The sequence below is a fragment of the Cetorhinus maximus genome, chromosome 5 (assembly GCF_964194155.1).
Source record: "Cetorhinus maximus chromosome 5, sCetMax3.hap1.1, whole genome shotgun sequence".
Lineage (NCBI taxonomy): Eukaryota > Metazoa > Chordata > Chondrichthyes > Lamniformes > Cetorhinidae > Cetorhinus > Cetorhinus maximus.
Window position 1 is genome coordinate 19,156,902 of NC_135883.1, and position 23,048 is coordinate 19,179,949.

At 44.0% G+C, this 23,048-nt stretch overlaps 1 protein-coding gene across 2 annotated transcripts; it reads left to right on the forward strand.

The window, feature by feature from the left end:
• The first annotated feature begins 1,560 nt into the window (after nucleotides 1-1,560).
• ankrd66 (ankyrin repeat domain 66) lies at nucleotides 1,561-22,505 on the forward strand. 2 transcript variants are annotated; one of them, XM_078541568.1, is made up of 3 exons: nucleotides 1,561-1,770; nucleotides 18,848-19,076; nucleotides 19,399-22,505. In XM_078541568.1, the coding sequence occupies exons 1-3, from the start codon at nucleotides 1,632-1,634 to the stop codon at nucleotides 19,655-19,657; spliced, it is 627 nt and encodes a 208-aa protein (XP_078397694.1). In that variant the 5' UTR covers nucleotides 1,561-1,631; the 3' UTR covers nucleotides 19,658-22,505. The 2 variants fall into 2 exon arrangements, with proteins under 2 accessions (XP_078397694.1, XP_078397695.1); XM_078541569.1 differs by lacking the exon at nucleotides 1,561-1,770 and adding an exon at nucleotides 16,550-16,688.
• Nucleotides 22,506-23,048: the final 543 nt, after the last annotated feature.

The following is a 23,048-nucleotide window of genomic DNA, read 5'->3' on the forward strand; positions in this document are numbered from 1 at the left end:
AAATCCACCTCTTCGAGGGAATGCTGCAACGATTTTGATAAATAACTTTGGTTATTGAATTCACCTAGCTACACTTCAAGAGTGGAAAAGAATCTTTTCTTCATCAGGCCTGCACCAAGATGAGCCAATCGTGTGACTTAAGAACTTATATTTGTAACTTATAAAGATGCCCTATTCCCTTTAACGGTGTTTACGACTGTGTGTGAGAGAGTGGGTCGCTAAGTAATGAACATGTCAATAAATAACCTTCATTTAAACCCACAAAACGCATACTGCTGGTTATTCAAATTGACCATTGACAAACCTGGGGGTTGGCAAACACCCCCAAAAAAAAGTACAAATCAAAACAAAACTCACTTGCAAACTGGAAGGTCAAAGCAACTGGAATTGACCTGGTCTAGGTCAGCCTTCTGAGGGCTGCGCTAACCACACAACCCGGGACCGGCGATTTTCTGTTCAGCATTAAAATAAAAGCAAAATTCTGCAGATGCTGGAAATCTGAAATAAAAACAGAAAATGCTGGAAAAACTCAGAAGATCTGGCAGCCTCTGTGGAGAGAGAGAGAGAGTGAGTTAAGAGTTATAAAGACTCCAAACGTTTTAACTCTGCGTGGGATTTTCCGGCCCTGCCCACCGCCGGGATCATCGAGCGAGTCCCGGTGAAAGTCAACGGACTTTTGGCTGGGCTGCGGAATCTCCCATGGGTCGGTCCCCTGTTTTTATGTTGGTTCAGCATTTCCTGGGGGACTGGTGGATAGTCTTTTTTTGTAAAAATATACTTTATTCATAAAATATCTTCAATCACATTCCAAACCATTTCAAAAACAACATTACAAGGGTACAATCCAGGTTAAACTTTTACAAAATGTATCACCAGGTGCATCAGTACAAACAATATTACAATCATTTACAGCCTTTCATTTTGAGCTGTACAGCCCGAGGGGCTCTAAACAGTTCCCAGTCTCTCGGTGCGCTGTGGCAGAAAGGTCTTAGACAGCGACCCTTCCCCGTTGCGCCTTTGCGGCAGCTGCCCCAAGCTTTAGTGCGTCCCTCAGCACGTAGTCCTGGACTTTGGATTGTGCCAGTCCGCAACAATCGGTCGGGGACAACTCTTTGTGCTGGAAGACCAACAAGTTTCGGGCAGACCAAAGCGCGTCTTTCACCGAGTTGATGATCCTCCAGCTGCAGTTGATGTTTGTCTCGGTGTGTGTCCCTGGGAACAGCCCGTAGAGCACAGAGTCCTGTGTCACCGAAATGCTCGGGATGAACCTCGACAGCAACCACTGCATCTCTCTCCAGACTTTCTTTGCAAAGGCACAATCCACAAGGAGGTGAACAACGGGACTGGTGGATAGTCACTCAGTTAGTTCATTGGGGTTTTGTTTTTTCTAATCCCAGCCGCTGGCTGGCCCACCCCTGTCAGATAACTGCCTGTGCGCGAGCTCCGGCTTGGTGGGGCGGGGCTGTGCCGCGCGAGCTCCGGCTTGATGGGGCGAGGCTGTGCCGCGCGCGAGCTCCGGCTTGGTGGGGCGGGGCGGTGCCGTGCGCTCCGCGGCTTAGTGGGGCGGGGCCGTGCCGTACCGCGCGCGCGTGCGCGCTCCGGCTTGTTAGGTTGCCCTGGTAACGCCGGGGATGACGGAGCTGCACGAGGCGGCGGCGGCCGGTGACACGGAGCTGGTGGAGGAGATTCTCCGCAGCGGCTCGTGCAACCCCAACGCCAAGGACCTGCACTGGAGCCAGCGGACAGCGCTGCACTGGGCGGCGGCACAAGGTGAGGCAGCGGAGCCCAGGGGCAGCAAGGCCGCCACACTCCAGATCCGATCCACCCCAACACCACCACCTTACAGACTCCCTCCCCAAACACACTTTCTCCACCAACTCTCTTCTTCTCCCCCCCCCCCCCCCCGCAGTCCATCGCTTCCTCTCCTTTCATTGACCAACTGAGTGCAACTTGGGTGGTGGTGTGTTACAGATCACTCAGGGAGTCCGAGTTGCTGTTGCAACAGGCACTCCTTAGCTGCATGGTGTAGTCTGAAGCTGCAGGTAGTGATAGTTGAGGCTCCAACTTCCCCCCCATCCCATGGAAATCTCTCCCACTCTTACCGCCTGCCATTGGTGTAACTCCTTCGAGTCAAAACAATTAACTAAATTAACAAAATAAGGGATAAACTGCCATTGGTGTATGTGAGAAGGATCAGCGGGTTGATCATCCACCTGTTTGGCCGGGTTATGAATGCGCCTTCCTTGGCCATCAAGTCCTGGCCACCTGCAGGGAGCTTTTGGCTCAGAGGCAGGGATGCTACCCTCTAAGCCCCAAGGTCTCTCTGGAGTAATCCTTACATGTAATCAAATTGTAGCCCGTTACATTGTGAATGTCACTTGTGTTTGTCCAACGCTTATTGAAAAAAATCTCAGTATTCCCAAGGATTTTATGCTACATAATCCAAATTAATTAAATTCATTGGCCCCCCATTCCTCCAACAGATGCTGTAAGAAGTATAAGCAGGTGATTTGAATTCTTAGAGATCAAAATGAATTATGTGAAGTCAGTTGGTAGATTAGAATTCCTTTGCTTTGCAGAATGATAGATGTGTGGAATAAGTTGTGATAACTATCTCATTCAAAAAAAATGATGCTCTATCTAAGCATCTGACTGCCTCTTAAAAGATTACAGAAAATTTTGTTACTACTACCCTTTCCACCAGATCATTCCATACATATGAAACTCTTTCGAGTTATCAACAGTCACAGATTGCAACTCTTTCGAGTACAATCACAGTTCTTGGTTTCCGGGAGTGGGACATGAACCCACAACCCTCTGATTCAAAGGCGAGGGTGCTGTGAACTGAGCCACAGCTGACACCTTGACCACACATATGAAGGAGTACTTCCTGACATCAACCCCAAACTCAGTTTTGATAATTTGTACATCTGCATTTTATGTTGCAGCCATGATTTAACTTTGTGTTCCAGATTAACTGTTCTGTTTCACATAGTATCTTATGCTTGCTTTTCAAGAATGAAGAATTCAAACATTTCCTATAATTCTATCCTCTGACACATGTATTGCTCATGGCCCTTCTCTGCTTTGCTTCCTAATTTTAGATGTCTCTCTTGTTCCTTCATCACCAAACTGAACACATTGGCCCTGAATTTTCGGTCAGCCGCAGAGCATGGGTCCTCACCAGTAACCACGAAGAAGGTCTCGCAGAGATCTAGTGATTGATTGCATTGTTTTTTTTTACTGGGTATTCCCAGTATGGAGCTCAATTGCTGTCATCAACTTATCCAAGCAGCCAGTTGCATTAAAGGATTTTCACAGGCACAAATAGGAAATTAAAAGTACTGAAATAAAATAATTTCTAAAATATTTTAGATAAAACAAATTGAAGATTGGGACATAGCCATGAGGTGAGGGTAGAAGATAAAATATTATGAAAAAACTTTATTAAAAGTTAAAATGTAGCTTAAAAATCTACTAACTAATCATTTAAAGACACACCATGAAAATAAAATTCTTTAAGGGCAAGGCTGATGCACCAAATTTTATACAAAAATACGAACAAGGAGCAGGATTAGGCCATTCAGCCCCTCGAGCCTGTTCTGCCATTTAATAAGATCACGGCTAATCTGATAGTAAGCTGAAATCTGCATCCCTGACAACCCATCATCCCCTTGCTTACCAAGAATCTGTCCACCTCTGCCTTAAAAATATTCAGAGACTCTGCTTCCACCACCTTTCAGGAAGAGAATTCCAGAGACGCCCAACCGTCTGAGTGAAAAAAATTCACCTCATCTGTTTTAAATGGGCAACCCCATATTTTTAAACAGTGACCCCTAGTTCTATAGTCTCCCACAAGAGGAAACACCCTCTCTACATCCACCCTGTCAAAACCCCTCAGGATCTTGTATGTTTCAATCAAGTTGCCTCTTATTCTTCTAAACTCCAGCGAATACAAGCCTAGTTTGGCCAACCTTTCTTCAGAAGACAACCCATCCATTCCATGCATTAGTCTGGTAAACCTTCTCTGACTGCTTCCAACATATTTATATCCTTCCTTAAATAAGGTGACCATTACTGTACACAATACTCCAAATGTGGTCTCCTTAGTGCCCTGTGCAACTGAAGCATAACCTCCCTACTTTTGTATTCAATTCCCCTTGCAATAAATGATAACATTCTATTAGCTTTCCTAATTACTTACTGTACTTGCATTCTAACCTTTTGTGATTTGTGCACTAGGACACCCAGATCCTTCTGCACCCTCTCACCATTTAGATAATATGCTTCTCTTTTATTCTTCCAGCCAAAATGGACAATTTCACATTTTTCCACATTATACACCATTTGCCAGATCTTTGCCCACTCACTTAACCTATCTATATCTTTTTGTAGCCTCCTTATGTCCTCTTCACAACTTACTTTCCTACCTATCTTTGTGTCATCAGCAAATTTGCCAACCATCCCATCCATCCCTTCATCATTTATAGAAATTGTAAACAGTTGAGGTCCCAGCACTGATCCCTGTGGCACACCACTCGTTACATCTTGCCAACCTGAAAAAAACCCATTTATGCCTAGTCTCTGCTTCCTGTTAGCCATCCAATCTTCTATGCATGCCAATATGTTACCCCCTATACCATGAGCTTTTATTTTCTGCAATAACCTTTTGATGTGGCACTTTATCAAATGCCTTTTGGAAATCTAAGTACAGTACACCCACTGGTTCCCCTTCATCCACAGCATGTTACTTCCTCAAAGAATTCCAATAAGTTGGTTAAACACGATTTCCCTTTCACAAAACCATATTGACTCTGCCTGATGACCTTGAGCTCATCCAAGTGCCCTGCTATGACATCTTTAATAATATCTTCTAACATTTTCCCTACGACAGATGTTAACTGGTCTGTAGTTTCCTGCTCTCTGTCTCCCTCTCTTTTTGAATAATGGAGTTACATTTGCTATCTTCCAATCTAATGGGACCTTCCCTGAATCTAGGGAGTTTTGGAAAATTAAAACCAATGCATCAACTATCTCACCAGTCACTTCTTTTAAGACCCTAGGATGAAGTCCATCAGGACCCGGGCTCTTCTCAGCCCGCAGCTCCAAAAGTTTATTCAGTACCACTTCTCTAGTGACTAATTTTCCTGACTTCCTCCCCACTTCCTTTTCCTGGCTTGTAGCTGCTTCTGGGATGTTACTTGTATCCTCTATAGTGAAAAATGATACAAAATACCTGTTCAATTCATCTGCCATCTCCATGTTTTCCATTATCAATTCTCCAGACTCACTTTCTATAGGACCAACATTTACTTTGTTAATTTGTTTCTTTTTAAAATATTTATGAAAACTCATTGTTTTTATATTTCTGGCTAGCTTTCTCTCAAACTCTAATTTTTCCCTCCTTATTAGTCTTTTAGTCATTCTTTGCTGTTCCTTATATTCTGTCCAATCTTTTGTCCTGCTACCTGTCTTTGCACAATTATATGCTTTTTCTTTAAATTTGATACTATCTTTAACCTTTCTAGTTAACCACAGATGGTGTGTCCATCCCTTGGACTTTTTCTTACTTGTTGGAATGTATCTATTCTGTGCATTCTGAAATATCCCCTTTAAATATTGGCTACCGCATCTCTCTTGACCTATCCCTTAACCTAATTTGCCAATTCACTTTAGCCAGCTCAGCTTTCATGCCCTCATAATTGCCCTTATTTAAGTTTAAAAACAGTCTCAGACCCACTCCTCCCTCCCTCAAACTGAATGTAAAATTCAATCATATTGTGGTCACTACTACCTAGGGGCGCTTTCACTATGAGATCATTAATTACTCCCATCTCATTGCACAATACCAGGTCTAGTATAGCCTGCTCTCTGATTGGCTCCAGAACATGCTGTTCTAAGAAACTGTCCTGAAAACATTCAATGTGCTCCTCATCTAGGCTATCTTTGCCCATCTGACTTTCCCAGTCTTATGTAAATTAAAATATCCTATGATTATCGCCACTTATTTCTTTCTGAATGCTCCACCCTACCATGTGGTTACCAATAGGAGGCCTGTACACAACTCCCACAAGTGACTTCTTGCTTTTACCATTTCTCATCTCTACCCAAACCATTTCCACATCCTGGTTTCCTGAACTTGGGTTATCCTTTTTTATTGTGGTAATAACATCATTAAGTAAAAGCCACCCATCCACCTTTTCCTCACTTCCTGTCCTTCCTAAATACCCCTACCTTCAATGTGCAGGTCCCAATCCATGCCCTCCTTCTGCCATGTCTCTGTAATGCCTATCAAATTGTAATTATTTATTTCTATGTGCGCACTCAGTTATTCTGTTTTATTTTGAATGCTCCGTGCATTCAGATACAGAGCTTTTAGCTTTATCCTTTTATTCTTTTTATAACTTCTAGTTTCATCTGTTGATTCACAGTTAGACTTGTAATCTATCCCTTCCTGTCACAGTCTGCTCTTCATTTCCCTTAATACCTTTTTCTTTTGCTTTGTCTCTGCTCTTTGATTTACCACATCTTCCCAAATTTGACTCCTTGCTCCCATTATTTAGTTTAAAACCGTCCCTACTTCCCTAGTAATGCAACTCGCAAGAACACTGGTCCCAGCATGGTTCATGTGTCGACCGTGCCAATGGTAAGGTTGATTTCTCAAATGAACCTGAAGGTGGAACGCGTTAGAGGAGAGAGCCCTTCTTTCTCTTTCAAGATATTGCAGTTAGGTACTTTGATTGCTTAGCTAAATAATGTTGGAAAACTTTTGGAGCATTAATTGGAATAAAATGTCACTTGGAAAACATGCCAAGTACCTGCCTGAAGATATTATAAATCTTTAAAGCTGTATTTTAGGAGTTTTTTTAAAGATTGGAAACTATGGCTTCCAAGGGTCACCAGACATCTTTTGTTGATTGAGACTACCTTATCTCTAAAGAGGTCTTATGGCTTTACTTGCAGAACTCTGCCTCTGATGGAATTGTGCTGTAATTTGCTCATATCTTTTTAACAGGGAGCAAAGCTGGCCATCTTATCATGTGATCTCACAAAAAGTGTTGTGTCATTGTCCATTGTGGTGTTGTGGTAATTAATCAAGCAGTGTGGGTTCTGGCTTCTCACACTGGTTTCAGTCAGCCAAAGGCCTTTGTGTTTGAAAGGCAAACCAAGATATTAGAATGAAGGTGTCAATGGGTTTCGGCTACCTCCTGGTCTGATCCACAGAGAGTCACATCCAGAGGTATGTCTTCTTTGTTCTCTTTAGTGATAAATTTGATACTGGGGAGCTCGATAGTTATGGCGCATCATTGACTTGGTGCCAGATTTAAATTGCTGTTGCAAAAGGGGAAAACCATGTGCCATTACAAAGCATTATGTCCTCAAGAAAATAGAAGCATATTACATTTGCTCTGTAATGTTGCTCTGCAGTCATGTGTACCAATTTCTGCTTCCACCTCAGCTTTCTAAACTACCATCAAATCTGGCATTCTCATTTTTGTGCTGTCTTTTGCCTTTCTATGTTGGGTTTTAAACGCTATGGCTTGTAGTTTGTGGTCAGCAGCAAAGCAAGGATACTCACCCCTGACATGGAACTAAGCCTTGCCAAGAAATCTAGCAAACTCTGGTGAGAATTTCACCTCTATCGGTGATGTTGCAACTGATTGCAGTTGAAGGTAGTGTAGTAGATGCTGTATGTTTGTACTTTAGTAAAACGACTGATAAAGTATTACTTAATAGATTTACTTGAAAAATAGAAGCACATAACTTTAAGGGGACAGTGGTAATTTGATGTACTTGGCTAAGTGAGGCAGTGTGCTTGTAAGAGTTTAAGGGCCTGGGGGTTCATATTCACAAATCTTTAAAAGTGACAGGGCAAGTTGATAAGATGGTTAAGAAAGCATAGGGGATGATGTTTGGCTTTGTAAATATTCAACATACAAAAACAAGAAGTCAAACTAAAGTTTTACAAATAAACTGCTAGGCCTCAGCTGAAATATAGTGCAGAATTTTGCACATCACACTTTAGAAAGGATATCAAGACTTTGGAGGATGTACAAAGGAGGCCTACCAAGATGATGCTGGGGTTAAGACACTTCAGTTATGTGGAGGGATTGGAGAAACGGGCATTATTCCCCTTAGATTAGAGAAGGGAGACCTTATAGACACATTAAAAATTCATGAGGGATTTTGATACAGCAAATAGGGAGAAACTGTTTTGTCTGTGAAGGCTCTGTAACCTCTGTAAGGTCTCAGATTTAAAATAATTGGCAAAAGAACTAGAGGGGTAATTACAAGAAATTGTTACACATGTGGGCTGGAATTTTACACACCCACCCGCCCCCACTGGCAGGTTCTGAGGCAGGAGGAGTGTGTGAAATTGCATGGACGAGATTCCCTCCAGGTTCCCGCTCGCCCCGACCTGGTAGCGATTTTATGTTGGGGCGGGCAAGGCCTCGGATGGGAAGCCCACTCTTGCCCCAATTAAGACCCTTAAATGGCGACTGAAGGGCCCTCTCCCACCCAGCCTCAATTTTTAGGTTGGTTGGCAGATGACAGCTCCAGGGGGAAATGAAGAACGAAAGTAAGTTTGACCTCGGGTGGGGATGGGTATGGCGCCTCCATCAGAAGTCCCCTTCTGACTGGGGGGGCCCTCTCCTTGAGGCCCAGTGACCTCTGGACCTCCCTCCCACACCAGCCTATCCCCAAGACCCCGATCGCCCACCCCCACCTCTTGTGACCCTCCCCCCCGCGACTCCCCTCCACTCCCCAGGCCTTCCCTACCCTTCCACCCTGAGACCCCTGCCACTTACCTGTTCCCCAGTTCCCAGGACTTAGTGCCAGGCAGCTCCCCGCAGTGCCTCTTCCAGCCACTGCAGCGCTGTGCCTGGAGGAACTGGAAAGCTCACTGGCAGCTCTCCAAGGTGGGACTTCCTCCTGATTGAGGGCGGAAGTCCCACCTTATGGTTGATTTGTATTGAAATATTTAGACAATTTACAAAGACTCTCTCCAGCCGGAGTTTCTCTGTGTAAAGATACACAGGGAAGAGTGTCCTGCAGTCAGTTCTTGTTGAAAATCACGAGTGACATCACAAGACAGCGCGAGAGAGCGGCGGAGAGATCAGAACCAGCGCGAGTGTGCGGAAGATTCAACAAGTGACCTCTGCACAAAGGTGAGAGCTGATTGGTGAGTAGTGGGTAAGTGTTTTTTTTCCAGTTTAAAATAGATTAAGCTAAGGAAAGATAAGAGTTCTAGTTTTTATTTAAAGTGCATAAATAATTTAACGTTTTTTTACTGTATTTAACTTAAAGTAAGGCTTTTTTTTTCAACTAGAGGCATGGCAGGGCAGCTCAGTCCAGTGTTATGTACCACCTGCAACATATGGGAAGTCGCAGATGCGCCTTGCGCTCTGACCGACCACGTGTGCAGGAAGTGCCACCAGCTGCAGCTACTTGAGCTCCGGATTTCGGAGTTTGAGCGGCGACTGGGGGCACTGAGGTGCATCCGCGAGGCTGAGAGTTTCGTGGATAGCATGTTTTTAGACATGGTCACCCCACAGCTTACAGAAGCGTAGACAGAGAGGGAATAGGTGACCATCAGTCAGAAGAAAGGTGTCAGGCAGGTAGTCAGGAAATCCCCAGGGTGCATCCTGCTCAGGAGCCGTTTTTCTGTGTTGGAAAACAGTGAGAGTGACGGTTCCTCTGGGAAATGCAGACACGTTCATGGCACTGTGAGTGGCTCAGCTGCACAGGAGTGGGAGGAAAAAGAGGGGAAGAGCAATAATGGTATGAGACTCGATAGTAAGGGGAACAGACAGGTGTTTCTGTGGCTATAGACGTGACTCCAGGATGGTATGTTGCCCCCCTGGTGCCAGGGTCAAGGATGTCACTGAACGGCTGCAGGGCATTCTAAAGGGGGAGGGCAAACAGACAGAGATCATGGTGCATATTGGTACCAAGGACAGGTAGAAAGAAGGGTGAAGTCCTGCAAGCAGAGTTTAAGGAGCTAGGAAGCAGATTAAAAAACAGGACCTCAAAGTAGTAATCTCTGGATTACTTCCGGGGCCACGCACTAGTGAGTATAGAAATAGGTTAGTCCAGATGAATGTGTGGCTGGAGAGATGGTGCAGGAGGGAGGGCTTTAGATTTCTGGGACATTGGGGCCGTTTCTGGGGGTGGTGGGACCTGTACAAGGCGGATGGGTTGCACCTGAACCGGAACGGGACAAACGTCCTTATGGGGAGGTTTGCTAGTGCTATTGGCAAGAGTTTAAGCTAACGTGGCAGGTGGATGGGATCCTGAGAGGGGGTTCAGCAGGGTGAGATGCACAGCTCAAATTAGAAGAAAGAGCAAGTGAGTCTGGAAGGCATAGAAACAATAGGCCAGTTAAGGCACAAGGGAGTTTGGCACGATTGGATGGTATTTATTTTAAGGCAAGGAGCCTGACGAGTAAGGCAGATAAGTTGAGGGCACAGATTAACACATGGAAGTATAATGTCATTGCTGTCACAGAGACATGGTTGAGAGAAGGGCAGGATTGGCAGCTCAATATTCCAGGATATAGGGTCTTCAGGCTAGACAGGGAAGGATGTAAAAGAGGAGAGGGTATCGCAATATTGATCAAGGAATCAATTACAGCAGTAAGGAGGGGTGACATCTTAGAAGGCTGCTTAAATGAAGTCATATGGGTAGAACTTTAAAATAAAAAAGGAGCAATCACATTGCTGGGATTGCACTATAGGCCCCCAAACAGTCAGAGAGATATAGAAGAGCAGATATGTAGGCAAATTTCAGAGAAGTGTAAAAATAATAGAGTAGTAATGGTGGGGGATTTCAACTTCCCCAACATTAACTAGTTTAGTCATAGTGCGATAGGTTTAGAGGGAGCAGAATTCTTAAAATGCATCCAGGAGAGCTTTTTAAGCCATTACGTAGAAGGTCCTACAAGAGGGGGCAGTCCTGGATTTTAGGGAATGAAGCCAGGCCAAGTGGTAGAGGTATCAGTAGGGGAGCATTTTGCAGATAGTGATCATAACTCTGTTAGATTCAAGGTTGTTATGGAAAAAGACAAGGATGGGCCAGAAATCAGAGTTCTAAATTGGCAGAAGGCTGATTTTAATAAAATCAGATATGATTTTGTCAGAATGGACTGGGAGCAGCGACTTTTAGGTAAATCTGCGTCAGAGCAGTGGGGCTCATTCAAGAAGGAAATAGGGAGAGTACAGGGCCAACATATTCCAGTAATGATAAAGGGTGGGACCAACAAATCCAGGGAACCCTGGATGTCAAGGGATATACAGGATTGGATAAAGAGAAAAAGGGAGGCTTATGGCAGATACCAAGGGCTCAAAACAGCGGAAGCCTTGGAGGAGTATAGAATGTGTAAGGGGGAAACTTAAAAAGGAAATTAGGAAAGCAAAAAGGGAGCATGAAAAAACATTGGCAGGTAAAATGAAGGAAAATCCAAAGTTATTTTACAAGTACATTAAGAGTAAGAGGATAACTAGGAAAAGAGTAGGACCCATTAAGGACCATAGTGGTAATTTGTGTGTGGGGCCAGAAGACGTAGGTAGGGCTCTAAATGTATACTGTGTGTCGGTGTTCACAAGTGAGAGGGACAACGTGGGTATGGAAATCAGGCAGAAGGACCGTGATATAATTAAAGAAATTAGCACAGAAAGGGAGGAGGTTCAAAGTGGTCTATTATTCAAGAAGGGAGGAAGGGATTAACCAGTCCAGTCAGTCTCACCTCAGTGGTGGGGAAACTATTGGAAGCAATTCTGAGGGACAGAATTAATCTACTTGGAGAGGCAGGGATTAATCAAGGACAGTCAGCATGGTTTTGTTCAGGGGAGGTCATGTCTGACCAATTTGATTGAATTTTTCGAAGAGGTGACCAGGTGTGTAGATGAGGGTAATGCATTTGATGTAGTCTACTTGGACTTCAGCAAGGCTTTTGATAAGGTCCCACATGGGAGACGGATTACAAAGGTAAGAGCCCAGGGGATCCAAGGCAGTTTGGCAAATTGGATCCAGAATTGGCTGAGTGGCAAGAAGCAGTTGGTGATGGTCGAGGGGTGTTTTTGTGACTGGATGCCTGTGTCCAGTGTGGTTCCACAGGGATTGGTGTTGGGTCCCTTGCTGTTTGTGGTATATATAAATGATTTAGACTTGAATCTAGGAGGGTTGATCAGTAAGTTCGCAGAGGACACAAAAATTGGTGGGGTGGTAAATAGTGAGGAGGATAGCCTTAGATTACAGGAGGATATCGATGGGCTGATCAGATGGGCTGATCAATAGCAAATGAAATTTAATCCGGATAAGTGTGAGGTGATGCACTTGGGCAGGACAAACAAGGCACGGGAATGCACGATGAATGGTAGGACCCTGGGAAGTACCAAGGATCAGAGGGACCTTGGTATGCATGTCCACCGGTCCGTTAAGGTAGCGGGACAGGTAGATAAGGTGATTAAGAATACATATGGGATGCTTGCCTTTATTAGCCGAGGCATAGAATATAAGAGCAGGGAGGTTATGCTGGAACTGTATAAAATGCTGGTTAGGCCACAGCTAGAGTATTGCGTGCAGTTCTGGAATCCTCATTATAGGAAGGAAGTGATTGCACTAGAGTGAGTGCAGAGGAGATTTACCAGGATATTGCCTGGGCTGGAGAGTTTTAGTTATGAGGAGAGATTGAATAGACTGGGCTTATTTTCCCTGGAGCAGAGGAGATTGAGGGGGCCATGATTGAGGTGTATAAAATTATGAGGGGCATAGATAGGGTAGACAGGAAGGAACTTTTCCCCTTGGCGGAGGTATCAATAACCAGGGTGCATAGATTTAAGGTAAGGGGCAGGAGGAAGATTTTTTTTCAGCCAGAGGGTGGTGGGAATCTGGAACTCACTCCCTAAAAGGACGGTAGAGGCAGAAACCCTCATAACATTTAAGAAGTATTTGGATGTGTACTTGCGATGCCATGGTATACAAGGCTATGGGCCTCGTGCTGGAAAATGGGATTAGAATAGTTAGGTACTTGTTTGACTGGCGCAGACTCGATGGGCTGAACGGCCTTTTTCTGTGCTGTAGACCTCTACGATTCTATGACTCTATGACTTATACCAATCAATGCTCGTTAGAGCATAATATGGCATCAGGGCTGCTGGAGTTGGTGGGGATGTGTTCAACGCTGAATCTTTCCCCACCATCCTGAAAATTAAGTCCGTATCTTATTACGATTTGGAATGCACTACATGAAGGAATGTTTAAAGTGATTACATTGGACCTTTCAGAATGCAATTGGACATGTACTTGAAGAGGGCTAACCTACAGGATTATGGGGAAGAACCTTGAATGTGGAATGAAATTGGACAGTTCTTTTAAAGATCTGCATCAGGCACAACATGGAGAGCCTGGGGGTGGGGGGGCGGTGGCAGGAGGGGGATTGCGGGAGCGGGCGCAAGTAGGCATGCCTCCGTTCGGTTCCCCCGATCGGGGGAGGGGGCGCTGCCATTTTAAGTGGGTGTGCCAATTAAGGCCCGCCCAGTGTGTCATCTGCCAGGAAGCACTGTGCACTCCCTGTGTGGGCGGAGGGGATTCCCTCAACCACGAGTGCGCTCTTTCACGCACGTGCCTGAAAGAGCACACAGATCTCCGAAGCTAAGTGCTGCCTCAGGGAGATCGGGTCGGACTTCAAATTTTTAATAAAAACCATCCTAACATTTCTCTTCTATGCCCCCTCATGTGACAATGTCACATGAGTTGGGACATGACCATAACTTTTATTAAAACTCAATGTGCAGATTTTAAATCACTCATGAAACCTCTTCCCGCCCGTGGATGAGGTTTCATGCTTTTTCTGATGCCTGCCAGGGCTCCCAGCCTGCCTGCCAACCTTAAGGTTGGATGGGCAGGTCCACTAATTGTCTAAATTGGGTTTTTAAAAGGCCTCAATAGGCAGTTGACTGGTCAGCCGGCACGCAGCTGACTCGGCTGTGCCCCCGCCGATCTGAAAATGAATATCGGGAGTTCCACCTGATGTCATCCCGCGTCATTTTTCGTGTCAGCAAGCGGGCCCTGCCCCCACTCGCCAACTGGAAGATCCTGCCCCTGGTGTCAGTGTCCCATGAGCCAGAATGCACTTCTCCCACACCAGTCTTTGAGCCACACATTCATCTCCCTAATCTGATTTGTTCTCTGCTGATTTGCACGTGGCTCAGGTAATAATCCAGAGATTATGACCTTTGAGGTTCTGCTTCTTAATTTGGTGCCTCGGTCCTCATACTGACTCTGCAGAACCTCTTTCTTTGTCCTGCCTATGTCACTAGTACCTACATGGACCACGATGACTCCCCTTTCCACTGCAAGTTCCTCTCCAGTCCCAAGTAGATGTCCCAAACCCTGGTACTAAGCAGGCAACACAGATGTCTGGACTCGCGCTTTGCTGCAGAGAATGGTGTCAATCCCTCCGACTATACTATCCTTTACTAACACGACATTCCTTTTTGTTCCCCCCACTTGAATGGCTTCCTGTACCATAGTGCCATGGCCAGTTAGCTCATCCACCCTGAAGCCCCCACCCTCATCCAAACAAGCTGATATCCTGAAGTTGCATTTAGTATCGGAAGGGTAATGATGGCAAACTATGACAGTTCATAAGAAATAGGAGCAGACCTTTTGGCCCCTTGCACCTGCTCCACCATCCAATAGGATCATGTCTGATCTGATTGTGGCCTTAACTCCACTTTCCTACTGATCCCCCTCCCACCCCCACCCCATACCCCTTGACTCCCCTGTCGATCAAAAATCTGTCGAAGCCTTGAATATATTCAATGAGCTAGCCTCCATTGCTCACTGTGAAAGAGAATTCCAAAGACAATCGACCCTTAGAGAAGAAATTCCTCCGCATCTACAACTTAAGTAGGAGACCCCTTATTTTTAAACTGTGCCTCCTAGTCTAGATTGCCCTACAAGGGGATACATCCTCTCAGTAACTTCTCTGTCAAATCCCCTCAGATACTTGGATACAAAATTGGCTCATTGGCAGGAAACAATGGGTAATTGTTATCCTCTTCACAGATGCTGCCAGACCTGCTGAGTTTTTCCAGGTATTTTTATTTTTGTTTTGGATTTCCAGCATCCGCATTTTTTTGCTTTGATCTTAGTGTTTAATTGACTGCCACTTCTCTTCGAGGAATGCCTACCTTGAAGAAGTATTGCTCTTCTCCCCGACAGGATTTCCGTATCTCTCTTTTGCCTTGTTCCCTCTATCCAGCTCTACCCCCCCCCCACCCCCCCCCCCCCCCCCCACCTTAAACCAGCTTATATTTCACCTCTTTTCTATTTTTACTTAGTTCTTTTGAAGAGTCATATGGACTCGAAACGTTAACTGTGTTCCTCTCCGCAGATGCTGCCAGACCTGCTGAGTTTTTCCAGGTATTTTTATTTTTGTTTTGGATTTCCAGCATCTGCAGTTTTTTGCTTTTATATTATGGTAATTGTTGATGGATGTTTTTGTGACTGGACAGCTGTTTCCAGTGGGGTTCTGCAGGGCTCAGTACTAGGTCACCTGCTTTTTGTGGCATATATTAATGATTTAGACATAAATGTAAGGGGAATGATCAAGAAGTTTGCAGAGGACTCAAAAATTGGTCGCACAGTTGATTGTGAGGAGGATTGCTGTAGACTACAAGAAGATATCAATGGACTGGTCAGGAGGGCAGAAAAGTAGCAAATGGAATTCAACCCAGAGAAGTGAGCGGTGATGCATTTAGGAGGTCAACAAGGCAAAGGATTACACAATAAATAGGGGATACTGAGAGGTGTCGAGGAAGTGAGGAACCTTGGAGTGAATGTCCACAGATCCTTGAAGGTAGCAGGACAGGTTGATAAAGGTGGTTAAGAAGGCATATGCAATCCTTTCATTTATTAGCCGCATAGAATATAAGAACAAGGTGGTTATACTGGAACTATATAAAATATTAGTTAGGCCACAACTTGAGCACTCTGTGCAGTTCTGGTCACCCATTACAGAAAGGATGTAATTGCATTAGAGGGGAGATTTACGAGGATGTTGCCAGGATTTGAAAATTGCAGCTATGGGGAAAGATTGGATAGGCTGGGGTTGTTCTCTTTGGAACAGAGGAGTCTGAGGGGAGATTTGATTGAGATCTATGAAATTGTGGGATTTGGATTGAGTGGTTGGGAAGGGCCTATTTTCCTTAGCAGAGTGGCTCAGTGACTAGGGAGCATAGGTTTAAAGTGATTGTTAGAAAGATTAGAGGGGAGGTGAGGAAATATTTTTTCACCCAGCGGGCTGTGGGGGTCTGGACTTCACTGACTGAAAGGGTGGAAGAGGCAGAAACCCTTGACTTATTTAAAAGGTGCCTGGAAATGCACTCCAAGTGCCATAACCTGCAGGACTACTGAAAAAAAACGCTGGAAAGTGGGGTCATGCAGGGTGGCTCGTTTTTCAGCTGGCGCAGACATGATGGGTTAGATGGCCTCTTTCCGTGCTGTAAACTTTCTATGATTCTGTGACTTCTATCTTTCAGGAAGATCACCTCATTCTCCCAAGCTCCAATGAGTATTGGCCCAGTCTGCTCAACCTTTCCTTTTTAAGACAACACCTTCATCCCAGGAATCAGCTGAGTGAATCTTTTCTGACCTGTTCCCAATGCAAGTAAATCCCTCAAGTAAGGAGACCAAAACTGAACATAGTGTTCTAGGTGTGGTCTCACAAAAGCCCTGTACAGTTGTAGCAACTCTTATTTATTTTATTCTCCATCCCTCTTGCTATAAAGGCCAAAATCTGGGCCATTATTTATAGGTACAGCTGGAACAAACACTTCAAAACTTTTTGGGGTCAGGTGCCTTGCAGAGATCTTCAGCTGGCTTTCAGCTAAAGTTACAAATGCATAGGCCTGAATTTCAAGCTTGGCAGGCAGGCACAATGGCGGGCCCGGGATCAGCTGGGAAACGGACCGCCGACTACGACTGGCCTCCAACCGTGATTTCACGCTGGCTGGCCAATTAACGGACAGCCAGCATGAAGCATGCTTGGAAAAGCTCAGCGCTGCCGGTGTAGGGTGAGTGATGGCATCTATGTGGGCGAGCACGGAGAGAAAGCTCCCTGAAGTCAGAGAGCTGCCTGAGGGAGCTGCAGACCCGAAAACCATGAAATAAAGTTATGAAAATCGGAAAAAAACATGTCCAAGCATCACAATCAGGCACTTGAACATATAGATGATAAAAATGCTTTTATTTTTATTTTTATTTAACAACGGAAACCTCATCCCACCCCTTGGATGACGTTTGATGAAAAATGCAAAGTCCGCCAGGCCAATTCGCCCGTCCGCTGACTGTAAGGTTGGACGGGCTGTGAATAATCAGATTCAATTGCGCTGTTAATGGGTTTAACTGCCCTCTTAATTGTCGGCGGGCATGCTTCTGTCTTTTGTGCGCGCCCGCCGAGCAAAATATCACCCGACGTCTTCACGTGCTATTTTACACCCGATCGGGTTGGGCGCGCGCCTGCCCACGAGGCGTAAAATTCTGCCCATCATGTGGGGAATTCGAGGATAAATCACATGGTGTAGCAACAATGTGAGCCACTAGGGTGTCCCCTTGTGATGCGCTTTTCTAGTTCTATGGGCAGAATATTACATTCGGCGTGCAGGTGCACGCCTGACACGCCCGAGAGTAAAATGACACGCAATGACGTCGGGCATGCGTCCCAACGTCATCGTGTGATATTTTAATCAGTGGGAGCAGGCCGGAGTCCTATTAAGGCCATTAACAATCTAATTAAATTCAAATCTACACTGCCCGTTGGCAGTGGCATAAGGTTGGACACCTTATGGTTGGCAGGCAGGCGAAAAGGCCAAGCGGCCTTTCCATTTTTTTAGGAAACCCCTTCCACAAACGGGATGAAGCTTCCTAAAGCAAATAAACATTGAATAAAAACTTTATTTTGGAATTAAAAACACTTCCCATCTCAAGTGACAGAGTCACATGAGGGGACATGTTTTATTAAATTTTTACTGTCTTTATTAATTTTTTAAACAGCGCTTGAATCTCCCTGAAGCAGCTCCGTGCCTCAGGGTGATTGAGGTGCTGCTGCTCGCGATCCACGCAGGGCGGGCCTTAATTGGCCCGCCCGCATGAAATCGCGGTGCGGAGCCAATCATGGGCAGAGGTCGGCTTCCCAACCAGCCCCGCTGAGCACCCCCTGCCAAGGGCAAAATCCTGCCCTATATTTTTCTGCTTTGGTGGTTTGAGGATATGATCGATCTTTTTTTAAACTACCTTCCTTGTTTCTCTACTTCTGGATTTAATTCTCTATTGCACAACGACTGACTTGTCTATAGCAAAAGACTTGACGCACTGGTCCTGCATATGTGATTGTTCATAGAGTGCACTACTTCACTGTAAATGTATTTTAGAGTCACACTAAAGTATGGCCTTTTGGTTCATCTTGCCTACGACATCCGCTTGTATTTATACATCACCTTTGGTGTAATAAAACACCACAAGGAGAGCTGTCCCTGTTTAATCAAAAAAGAGAGAAAACACTTTTTAACTGAGATTACCGTTTTGAAACGAAAAGGGAATTGCAGGAATCTGTTTACGATTATATTCCAAAAATTGTTTTGCCAGGAACCTGTAGGGATAGTAAAAATTCTACATTGCCCGACCCAGTTAAAAATAAACTGAACTAATTTTCAATTGTAAAATTTTGGACAGATCTAGGAGTGAGAGTGTCTGGAGAATTTAGACCAGTGGTTTTACGTAGATGAACTTTTAGATAAAAGTTAACCTTTAATGTAATTACCTTATTTTGTTTTACTGACAGGAAAAGCAGACATGGTTAAACTCCTTATTGTGAATGGATCTCGATCTTGCTTGAGAACTGAGACTGGGTGGACTCCAGCACATTTTGCTGCAGAATATGGAAAATTATCCGTCCTTCGAATGCTGCATTCACTACATGCTCCTGTTGACAAAGCAGACCTCTATGGGGATACCCCCAAAAGAATTGCAGAAATATATGGGCAGAAAGACTGTGTTAAGTTTCTTGAAATGTAAGTGATGGCATATAAATGTTAGAAATGGATCTTGCTATATTTTTGATAATGGATATGGAGATAGGAAATAATATGGTTGGGCGGGGTGGGGGCGCAGGGAGGGTGCTGGAATTCGACAAAGTTTGACAAAAATATGTTGTGCAGCTGTAACGATTTAATAAAGTACATATGGCAGAGCAAAAGATCCACAGAACCGAACTTAAATGGTAAATATAATGATGTTTTAGAATAATTCTTAAAATAAATTGTAAAATGATGAGAGTATTCAGCACTAATTATTCTGATACATTTACAGAAATTAATTCCCTTTTATTTTCAGAGCTGAGCAGGAGTGTTCCAATTACAGGAGGGTCACTGAAATGAAAGGCATTTTATTAGATGACACCGATGAAGAGTGGGAAAAACAGAAGGAGGAAGAAATGGCTGAAAGGAGGGCAGCTGCCAAGAACGAGTGTAACAATGCATGTGGCGTTCACCAAAGCCACAAAAACTACCCCTGCACAGGGAGACCGAAGACAGCGACTCAAAAAGGAAAGTTATCAAATATTAAGAGGGCTTGTAAAAAAAAGGAAAGATAAACTCTACCTCCAGGTCAAATACAACCAGAATCCAGTTCAGCATCTAACCACACGACCTGAAGTAGTTTAAACTGATGGATTCTTCTGGTGAGAATCAAGAATAACCAGCAAACACAAATTCATCAAAGTAGTTTTGTGCACTGACAGAACCCCATATAGTTATGCAGTATCAATACCATGACTGTATCTATTGCTGTCGTATATCAGTCAGCTTTTAATCACAGAATTGTTATGGCGCAGAAGGAGCCCATTCGGGCCATCATGTCTGCACCAGCTTTCTAAATGAGCATTATGACTTAGTACCATTCTCCTGCCTTTTCCCTGTACCTTTGCACATTGCTTCTATTCAAATAATCGTCTAATGCCCTCTTGAATGCCTCGATTGAACCTGCCTGCACCACACTTCCAGGCAGTGCATTCCAGACTCGAACCACTCGCTGTGTGAAAAAGTTTTTTCTCACATCACATTTGCTTCTTTTGCAAATCACTTTAAATCTGTGCCCTCTCATTCTCGATCCTTTTACCAGCAGGAACAGTTTCTCCCAACTACTCTATCCAGCCTCCTCTTGATTTTGAACACCTAATAGCCTGGAATTTCTTGGCATGTTCTGTGTAGCTGTGGTGTGCACTGATTTTTTTTAGGAAATATACACTGAAAAGCAAGTACTCCAGTAATCATTTGTACCACTTCCAAAATATGTTTGACCAAGTCCTCTGCTGCTTATTTACATAATTTAGTTCTCCATACAAAAGACTCGCTCAGATATGCTTCCTAGATTTTTGGAAATAATGTGCTTATGTCTATTTACACCCATGAATGTGGGTGCAGCACGGCCCAAAGTCACTTGATATTGATGCAACTGAGATTTCAGGAACTTGATAGCATTTTCGTCATGCTTTAAAACAAATTCTTCCTGAAACATGCACTGCACTTAATAAAAATTCTGTCAGTCTCAGTGCACCCATGCTCTTTTGGATCCCTGTTCAGAAGGACCTAAGCATGCTGTAATGGCTTTCCCAATGGCTATACCTCAGTTTTACATCATAATAAAACTGAAGCATCAGAGGTGAGTGTCTCTGATGGTGAGACACCATGGTGGATGGCAGTGGTATAATGAAGTCACTTTCCTGGCAACACAATATTGCTCAAAAGTGAAAATACATCTGGAAGGGGAGGTAATTTTGAATAATTCAGATTTTAACCATGGCTTTTTGACAATAGTGCTGGGTGGGCCAAAGTGTACAAATTAATTGTTGTTACTGGCCATAGCGATGGAGCTGCTGCCTTTTCAGCTGTGTGTAGAAATTAGTGCGTCTCTAGAAGGCCTGGTGGTAAAATGTCAGGGATCTCAGCTGAGGGCTGGATTTAACGCAGCCCATCGTGGCAGGAACCATGGCAGCTGGACCCAGTTAATTGTGGGAGAGGCCCCACTTCTGTCTCCCAGTGGCGGGCAAATTTCCCCCCGATTAAGTTGGAGAGTGGAAGGGGCTGATGTGGGATCCCTGGTTGCTGGCGGTGGGTTGTCACTTCGGCCCATTAATGAGCCATTTGATACCCGTTATCCCTGAGGCCACTGCAACTTAGTGGTGCCACAGAGATTTAACGTGAGTCATGGCTTCCCTGAGGCCCCGGGAGGCCACTCAACAAGATCTGACGGGTTTTCCAGGGGTGCACTGGGGATCCAGCATGGGGAAATTGGTGGGGTGGGAATTGAAAGCCACCACCCACCCAACTTTGCCTCCAATTCTCCTCCGATTCCCTCTGTGCCCCTCCTGCCCCCCCCCCCCCCTCCCCCCCAACCCACCACTCCTGTGACCACATCTCGCCCTCATTCACCTTTGGCCTGGGATCCCATGACATTTCTGGGCCTCTGGTGGTTGGAGTGTCACCAGCAGCCACTGCTCCCACTGGCTATGATTAGCTGGCAGCTCTCAGCAAGTGGGCTTTCCCCCCTTATGCAAATTGTGGAGGTTTTTGCCAGACAATGAAACAACAGAACCTGTTGCAGCACAGCATCATATTGTTCTATTTCACACCTCCCCCACACACTAATTTCCATCTTTTACAAAAAAAGGTCCACGAAACAAAAGTATTTTCTGCAATTAGATTGACAGCTTAGTAATGTGGAACACCAAATATGTTTTGTCTCATTTTCACAATGTCACTTGGTACTTCAGTACTTGATATTATGTCATGTCATCATATCCCTGATGCAACTTAACTCAAATTTTAACCTTTGCTTAAAAATGTGAAATAACTATGAATGAAATATATACTTGAGTCAACACTCCCTGACTGTTCAATCCTGTTGTAAATCCTTTGTTTGCAAGTGGAATAATTAAAAGTTTAAAAATCAAAACAATTGTGGATTCAGATTATTTAGTGATGAAAATTTTAAATTTTTTTGTTACAAGCTCATTTTTAATTTTGCAGCTATGACAGAAAAATATCTCTTCCTGTGTCCTGACAGTGGTTTCTGTGGTTAGATAGTTTGTTTTTTTCACTCTGAGATGCTTAATGTGTATTAGAAATTGTATACATTTGGTTCTGTAAATCCTCTTGATCAAGTACCATTTACTTATCAATTTTAAAAATGGAAACTTTTTGTTGTAATTTTGTTACATTTAGTTGATCACAAAATGTACCAGTTCAGAGGGAGCTTTGCCTTCAATATTCTTAAGTTTTGAGTTTTGTTTTTGCTGATTTTGAGTTGTCTAATCTGTTAATGTATATTGCTCACATTTCTGTTTTGCTGCTCGTAATTTTAGTTTTTTTCATCCGGCCAGCTCATTTAAAACTGAATACAGAAAAGTTGCTGTTGATCTTACTGTGACAATCAGAATGATATTAAAGCCAATTTGTTTTTCATATGCTGATCCTACATTTTGACGTGACACGTGGTTTGAAGAGATAGCAAGAGGAACTAGATGGAGAAGTTGTTTGTTTCACCATATAGTGGAAAAGTTGAGTGAGTGAGTTATCCTGGATTGCTTTTAAAAACACTTGCTAGGTCCTTATCATAGTATACTCTTTCTTTTCAAACATAATCAAACTGTGAAATCCTTATGGATGAAACAGTGCTACTTGAAGCCTGTGCTTCAACCAGTGCAGTTTTCATGTTGCTAACTGCAGAAACTTAATTGATCAGGAAGTGCATTGTTAAAGGAAAACAAACATATTCTGAAATTTTATGCATGTAAATTAGATACAAATAAAAAAGTTTTGCAGCAATCAGGTTATAAATCTTAAATTTTTACAGTCTGTAAATGCAATACAACAGCCCTGAAACTGTCAATGGAAACTAACCATTAATAATGCTTTAAAGGGTTCCATAGTCAGGGAGAACATTATCCATCTCTGTCAAAATAATGTTTTCTGCAGTAAGCAACA

Coding starts and splice junctions, on each gene's coding strand:
- ankrd66 (XM_078541568.1), top strand. CDS start 1,632: ATGACGGAGCTGCACGAGGCGGCGGCGGCCGGTGACACGGAGCTGGTG. Junction 1,771..18,847: donor GCACTGGGCGGCGGCACAAG/GTGAGGCAGCGG, acceptor TTTTACTGACAG/GAAAAGCAGACATGGTTAAA. Junction 19,077..19,398: donor TGTGTTAAGTTTCTTGAAAT/GTAAGTGATGGC, acceptor TTTTATTTTCAG/AGCTGAGCAGGAGTGTTCCA.